Source organism: Littorina saxatilis, linkage group LG4, assembly GCF_037325665.1.
Source record: "Littorina saxatilis isolate snail1 linkage group LG4, US_GU_Lsax_2.0, whole genome shotgun sequence".
In the NCBI taxonomy this organism is placed as follows: Eukaryota; Metazoa; Mollusca; class Gastropoda; order Littorinimorpha; family Littorinidae; genus Littorina; species Littorina saxatilis.
The window spans coordinates 55,330,274-55,338,442 of NC_090248.1; the positions used below are offsets into that span (position 1 = coordinate 55,330,274).

General features: G+C 45.7%; 1 protein-coding gene across 1 annotated transcript in view; it reads right to left on the minus strand.

Annotated features, from left to right (window-relative positions):
- LOC138965638 (salivary peroxidase/catechol oxidase-like) overlaps window positions 1-1,759 on the minus strand; it is a 76,650-nt gene extending 74,891 nt beyond the window's left edge. Inside the window, exon 1 of the mRNA XM_070337812.1 lies at window positions 1,117-1,759. Within this exon, the coding sequence (XP_070193913.1) occupies window positions 1,117-1,759 (643 nt within the window). The remainder of the gene's footprint in view (window positions 1-1,116) is intronic.
- Between the last annotated feature and the right edge of the window lie 6,410 nt (window positions 1,760-8,169).

Here is an 8,169-nt window from a genome sequence, read left to right on the forward strand (position 1 = left end):
TGAAAAACATATTTCTTTTCGTCGTCCCATATAATCTTATCAACATGTTTCGTTTTTTCACGCGTTGGTCTTTTCTTTGAAGGTCCTATTGTCAACTCAACCGGCAAATGTTTACCCTCGAAACGTTCTGCCACTTTTAATTCCATCTGTTTGTCTTTAAGTTCTCTAGAACACACAAAGTAATCAATTGTGCTACATCCTGTGAAACACACATATGTATATTGGCCTTTTTCGTCACTTAAGCACAGTCAGATCAAACCCTAAACACACCTCTAACAACGCACGACCAAAAGGGTTCACAACTGGATCTTTGGATTGTCTGCAATCATACATATATATCTGTTGCCACGAATTCTTGTGTGTCCGTTTCGTCTGCTTGTAACTTTGTGTTGAGTCTACCTGTTCTAGCATTAAAGTCGCCACAAAGGAGGTACCAGCAAGACATATCATATGTTTCTGCGCATTCCAAAAGATTTTGTTCAATCAACTCAATGCCCGAGGCTACTGCTATACGTCCCTGTGCATAGCAAGGTGAGCCGCTCGGACATACGTAAGCGCAGCACAAAATAACATCTTTCTCGGATTGAAAAACTGATTTGTTTATCTTCAACCAGACGGAGTTGTCCTGTATTATGTCTAGTGCAGTGATCGATTTCTCTAGAAAACGTTTAACCATTATCATCACACCTCCACTGCTGCGTCCTTGTTGTGTGAATTTAACTGCCGGACTAAAGAACTGCGCAAATTCTGGGAAACAATCAAGTTGACTAGTAAACTGGAGGAATGTTTCTGTAAAACAGACAATATCAAAATCACTTACGTACTGCACGAAGTCTGCCTCGCATACCTTACTTAGTAACCCCTCCACATTCCGATTTAAGACACGCACGTGTTTTGTGGCTACTGGCGGGGTCACGTCACTTGCTTCCGCCTCCACGTGCGATCCGCGACTCTGGGTGTCCTTGATCCCATTGACACACTTCTCAGCATTGTTACTGTCAACACTGGCAGGTACAGGCGCCCCACGTCATTGTTTTTGTTGAGTCTTGTCCCTCATCATGTCGTCAATTCGTCCCTGCTTTTGTTGGCCGCGGTAGTACGTTTTGCTTTTCGTACCACCAGCAGTGCTGTTGATGTGTCGTCCCGAACGTAGGCGGTGTACCGTTGATTGTTCATCGTTGAGCGGGGAGGCGGCAGCTCTGGTGTGACGATCGTGCGATGCACTGCCACGGCCGAAACCGCGGAGGGGCACACTGCCACCACTGGCTCTGCTGCCACCTCCCCCGACACTTGGGACGCTGACATCGGGGGTGCCGCTGATGCTGACAGAAACCCTCCCCCTCCCCCTTCCCCTGCCACCTGATGAGGGACAGGAGCTGTTGAGTCGTGGTCCACTCCTCGCTGCGCCGACCTCGCCGTCCCTCATCACAGGTGTTGATCTCTGGGTGTCGTCGTCAAAGCTCAGTGAGATGGCGGCGGGGTGGGGGTAGGGAAGGGAACTCTGTGGTATACTCGCCGCTGGTGCCGTTGTGTGGTTCTGCTCCATCATCGCTGAACTGGCCGAATGCGTTGTCGTCGCTGTCGTCGCTCGAGGTCTCGTCGTTCCAGATGTTGTAGTCACTAGCACCAGTCCCTTGGAGTTGGTCGTCAGCTGTGTATGGGTTGTCACCTCTGTCGTTGCTCTTGGTCTCATCGTTCCAGATGTTGTAGTTACTAGCACCAGTCCCTTGGAGTTGGTCGCCAGCTGTGTCACGTCCATTTCCTCTGTGTCCTGGGCCAGTACGTGTGGTTATCTTTGGCTTGGTAACAAGTTTGGTGCCCCTGAAGAATGCTGCCTGGCCTTCGTCTCTCAGCTGCTTCAGTCTTCCACGCTGACTCTCTGTGAGGTCGTCATCTATATATATATACGACTTGTGTCTGTGTGTGTGTCTGTGTCTTCGCGATGCACGGCCAAAGTTCTCGATGGATCTGCTTCAAATTTGGTGGGCTTATTCACAGAGACCCCGGACACAACCTGATCGATGAGATATTTCAACACGTGCTCTCAGAGCGCAGCGCTGAACCGATTTTGGTTCCACCTCAGCTACCCGGGCCCCCATACCGACACACCAAAGCCGCTACACCACATCACAACGCCAAAGTTCTCGGTGGATCTTTTTCAAATTTGGACACCGTATTCAGCTACACCCCGGACACAATATCATCGATGAGATATTTCAACACGTGCTCTCAGCGCGCAGCGCTGAACCGATTTTGGTTTTTGTGTTCATTTCACCATTACAAGTAACTCTTCCTTATCTTCTCCAGGTTTTCAGCATTTACCTCCCTTCCTTCGTATGGTGCACTAATAATAATAATAATAATACGAATATTTATAACGCGCACATATCTCACCAACAGGCGACTCAAGGCGCACATACACTCGTTCACACACACGGAGACTTAAAGTCACTAGCACACACACACACACACACCATCAAACATTAAAATATGTACAGTTATTCAGGGTGGGATGGGGTGGGCAGTGTAGAATGCATGGATTATTTGGAAAAAAGGAATGTCTTGAGTGCAGATTTGAATGATTCGAGCGACTGTTGTTGGCGGAGGGGGAGAGGTAGTGTGTTCCATTGGCTAGGTGCTTGGAAAGAAAATGAGCGTTGACCTGCTGTTTTGAGTTTGGTGTGGGGGATGTTGAGCTTGAGGGAGTCGGCAGATGATCTGAGTGTTCGTGAAGGGACATAGAGAGAAAGAGAGTCGGAGAGATAGGCAGGGGCGAGACCATGGAGGCATTTGTAGGTGAGAGTGTTGATTTTGTAGGTGATACGGGCAGGAACGGGCAACCAGTGGAGCTGATTTAGGAGGGGGGTGATATGATCTCTCTTTTTCTTTCGTAGGACAAGACGGGCAGAGCTATTTTGAATGCGTTGGAGACGAGAGATAGAAGAAGAGGGAAGACCCGCCAAGAGAGAGTTACAATAGTCAAGACGTGAGAGAATGGTGGAAGTGACCAGTTTGGCGGTAGCATCTGTGGTGAGGTATTTGCGGATAGTGGCGATGCGGCGGAGTTGGAAGTAGCAGGTGCGAGAGACAGAAGAGATGTGTTGTTTCATGGAAAGGGTGTTGTCTAGAGTGACTCCGAGGTTTTTGACAGCAGAAGACAGAGGGACAGAAGAGTCAGAGAGTTGAAGAGAGTCGGAGGTGGCTTTGGAGAGTTTGGATGTAGTGCCTATTAGGATAGCTTCAGTTTTGTTGCTATTGAGCTGAAGTTTGTTTTCTGTCATCCAATTCTGCACGTCAGTGATAGTGTCAGAGATAGAGGAAAGAAGAGATTCAGACTGGTCAGGGGAAGAGCTGTTGTGAAGTTGAGAGTCGTCGGCAAAAGAGTGGTGGAGAACGTTGTGTCGGTCAAGGATGTGGTCAAGAGGTTGAGTGTAGAGAGTAAATAGTACAGGCCCAAGGACTGAGCCCTGAGGGACTCCGCACTCAAGCCTGATGGGGTCAGAGTTCAGTTTGTCAATCGAAACAGTCTGGTAGCGGTCGGTTAGATAAGAAGAGAACCAAGAAAGAGCTGTGCTATGGATACCAAAGGTGTGCTGAAGGCGTTGAAGGAGGATGTTGTGGTCGACTGTGTCAAAGGCCGCTGATAGATCAAGTAGAGCGACGGCAGAGATTTCAGCTTGGTCAGTGGCAAGGAGGAGATCATTAGTGATTTTGAGAAGGGCAGTTTCGGTGGAGTGGTGAGGACGATAGGCAGATTGTAGCGGAGAGAGAAGATTGTTGCAAAGAAGGTGAGAGTTGAGTTGTTTCAGGACGACTCTTTCAAGGAGTTTGGAAATGAAGGAAAGGTTTGAGACAGGGCGGTAGTTGCTGAGGGTGTTTGGGGGGCATCTTCGGATATTCTCGGCGTTCTGTTACTATTTTTAGAAGGTCACCGCAGTGTCCAGAACGTAAATTGGACCCGTAAATTATCCTCACTGTAAAAGTGCAAAGGTCGAATCAATTTATAGCCACGCGAAAAATACACTGTCATCTATCTCTCTATATATACGGCTTCTCTGTGTTTGTGTGTGTGTGTGTGTGTGTCTCTCTATGTGGGCAACACCTGTGGATTGTTCAGTTCTCTTTGTGATGTGGTCTGGCGGCTTTTGTGTATTTGTATGTACTGGCATTCCTTTGAGAAGCCATAACAGATCAAAAGGGCTTAGAGATAAGCTCTAAATTGCTCAATCCTGTTGGAGTGGAGTTCGCCTCCAAAGGTGATTAACACGGTTACATTCGTCGACAAGGATGGGACTCGATATGGTCAGGAATGGCATTATGGCCACTGAATCATTTTTGTGCTGTTCCCATTCCACGAATCTGGGAGGGACCTAAGCTTGGCGGGTCCATTGTTCGGACCCGGCAAAGCCGGCGTACGGCTCGAAGTATTTCATCCCGGTGAAGCCGGCTACCCGGCGAAGCGGGTATTCCTCTAGTTCATATATATACCCTCCGTTCTTAGCCCCTGTCGGAGATGTCTGTTTGCTATGAGATTTCGTTTTGTCCCGGTTTTGATGAATCGAGTTAGAATGGGACGTGGCCTTGATTGAGTCGTGTCACGCCGACCAAGTCTGTGCGCTGATGCAATGTCGTCCACCGAACACAGGCGCTCTGTTTCGCCGCTGCTAACAGTGATGGCACTTAACACAGCTTCAGCACAATCAAGGTTTGATTCACGTCCGTTTCCAGTTTCCGGAATTCCGTAGAATACGATGTTGTCACTCTTTGATTGTTTCCGTTGGTATTCTAGTTCTCTTTCGAGGGCTGACACTTTTTCTTGCAAACGCGTTGTTGACTGTTTCACGTTGTTGATGTCTCGCAGTCCCTTTTGTAGCTTGTCTTGGAAAGAGTTAACTTGTACGGTTAATTCACTGACGAGGGAGATAGCAGTCTCCAATCTTTCACCAATTTTCCCAACCGTCTTAATAAGCCTTCTTGTGTCGGAGTCCACAGGCCCAGGATTTAGTTCCACGTCTCCACATGCCAAGAGAAGTGCCGCGAGAACCACCAGCACAAACACCTGTACTGACAACAGGATCGAGTGTGACAGAGTGCGTCTCCGGTTCCATGCGAAAACACACTGGAACCGGTAGCGGTAGCGGTACTGCATCGTAGCTTGCATTTTCACAGTCCCAGATGACCACACAGAGGTAGCTAACATCACAAATAGTCTATGTGTATCACTGATGGCATAACTGATGTCGGGGAATCTACTGCCAGTACAACTGTTACTGTAGCCACACAGCGCACTGTCACACAATACGCACACAAATAGGAGGCCCAGCAACAGTGAACGAACAGTGCTCAGTGACCACTTTACCTGGAGTGTTTTTGCACGTGCGGGCCCGGGTTTCGTCATATTCAATCCTCTATCATTGTGGATGTAAAAATGAAATCGCCAATAAAACTGGCCACAGTCCGATTTCAGGTTTAACTTTGGTATCGACATGGTCAGCAGGCCTTAACACACACGTTAGTGTAAAAGTTATTGTTCCACGTAGTTGATAACAATGCTAATCTGGATCTTTTTTACGGAGCGATCTGAAGTCCGACTGCCCGGTCCGTGGTCACGTGTAAGAGGGAGAGAGAGAGGGAGAGAGAGAGAGAGAGAGAGAGAGAGAGAGAGAGAGAGAGAGAGAGAGAAAGAGACAGAGAGAGACAGAGAGAGACAGAGACAGAGACAGAGACAGAGACAGAGAGATGATTATGATGATGATGGAACTTCATTTTTCAAGGACAGAGGTTTAAGGCGACGCCTTTTCTTACAACAGGTCCTTACTTCCAATACAAATGTCTAATGAATGATAAACAAGTAAAGCAACATGACAAATAAACAAAGTAAACGAACGAATCAGGAAACAATCGACAAGTAAGCAAACAAGCAAATAAACGTAAACAACAAAATGACAAAGTAAGCAACATACAAATCGAAAGCGAAACATGCAACATGTAAAGTGATCGACGGTAAAATTCACACGATACCAACGTTTGCTAATAATGATTATATGGTGTAAATGATGATGATGAAGATGTTGTTGTTGATGATGATGATGATGATGATGATGATGATGATGATGATGATGATGATGATGATGATGATGATGATGATGATGATGTTGATGATGATGATGGAAAATCGCAACATATATTCCACATAATACATATTACCCGCTATTACGAGCTAGTCGTGTGACAGAGAGTTTTCTTGCACACGAGACTGTAGATGTTTCACGACGGCTCTAGCCGGAGTGAAACAGCAGCAGTCGAGTGTGCAAGAAAACTCTCTGTCACACGACTAGCTCGTAATGGCGATTATGTCTCACAGCTTCAACAGAGGAGAGAACAAACACATTTTGCGTACTCACGCTTGATAAACCTAAACACAGGAGCAGCCATTGTGGAGAGATCTACTTTTTGACGAAAGTGACCGAACAACTATAAATGACGTCTCGGTATATGTGAATGACGTCACAGTCATCGTCACAGTCTGTATCTTTTGAAGCATTGCAATCTTCATGACGTCTTTCTGTGTCTGCATCCGCGAAATGTTTGTTCTTTCCGGGATCTTTGTCATCTATGTTCATAACTCTGTCCTTCTAGATTCAGACTAACAGGCCTCCTGAGCGAGCCACTTTCCAAGGGCAGCTAAATTCGCGTACGGAAACAGTACTGTCGTCTGGGATGCCGGTTTTCAGTATTCTCAGCGTTGAAGAATTTGTAAAGAGAAGAAACGATAACAGCAGGAGAAATAAAAGTCGTGTGTGCATTTTGGGGTTTTTGGAGGGACGATTTCGAGTTTGAATCCGTTCTTGCACATGCTCCAAAGCGTGTAACATACATTATTCCCCCCTCTGCTTCTTTACCTCTGTAAACTTGTAGAGCTAGTTATTTTTCGATAATGACCCAGCAACCAAACAAATAACGAGCCAGCAACAGCCTGAATCCTCGATAGTGCAATGGGTTGAGAAGCTGTTCTGTTTTGGTACTACTTTTGCGACTGAAAAGTTCCGAACGCTCTATACGTACGAAATATACATCTCTGGAGCAAACAATACAAACATACTGCATTTAAATTAACAACTACAGGCCTGAACACATGAATCTCCATATAAAATCCATGAGTTAGGTTGTTTTCTGAATCTAGATCTGCCGTGCACACACCGTTCATCACAAGCAAATTCCCAAGGCAAGTAACTCATACTCTTGCCGACAAGAGTAGTTCCCCTTCTTTTAACGCAGTTTCTTCGACAACACTGACTGCAATCCGACGGTCAGTTTTCAACAATATTTCATTTTATAAACAGATCACACGCAACCAAATGCACACATCTCATCAATTTAAACAACATAAAGCGGTTTCATACACTATTTTCCCCAGAAAACTGAACTTCATACAGTAATTAACGTTGGAACACGGGTGCAAAAGTTCGTCTGCTAGTCCCATTTGACCAAAGAACATTATCCTAAACGATACTAAAACATAAACAGAACACACAATATCTGCCTTTACCGCCACAGCAGAATAACAGCATATCTGTGTACTTGATTTTAGTCTAAAAAAGGGAAACTGACAAGAAGTGTTAACAGAATGGAATGATTTGCACGGAACTATACAACCGCGCATTAATCGATCGCCTGCGCAGGTTGACTGGTTGAGTGATTCGGATTCGATCAAACTTTCGCACAAAAACTCCTGTTTTCTTTGAATAACTGAAGAAAGGAGGAATAAAGAGGTTACACACCTCGTCTCAGTGATTATTAAAAATAATGGTCTCAGTTCGCGGTCATGAAAAAGCTCGCTGAAGCTCGCATTTTTCATGATCCGCCAACTTCGACCATTATTTTTAATAATCACTGAGACTCGGCATGTAACCTCTACATCTTGCACACGTTTGCTTTAGTAGTGGCAAAGAAGGAAAGCGTGTGACATATAGAGAATACTACATGGCTTGCTGTGTCGTACCAAATTTACATGAGTTGGTTTTTTTAAATATTGAACTGCGAGCGAAAGCGAGCTGTTCACTATTTGAAAAAGCAACGAGTGTAAATCTGGTACGACACAGCAAGCCATGTAGTATTATGTTTATCCTTCATACTGTACTTACGTGTATTTTACTGAAAATGTCTTGC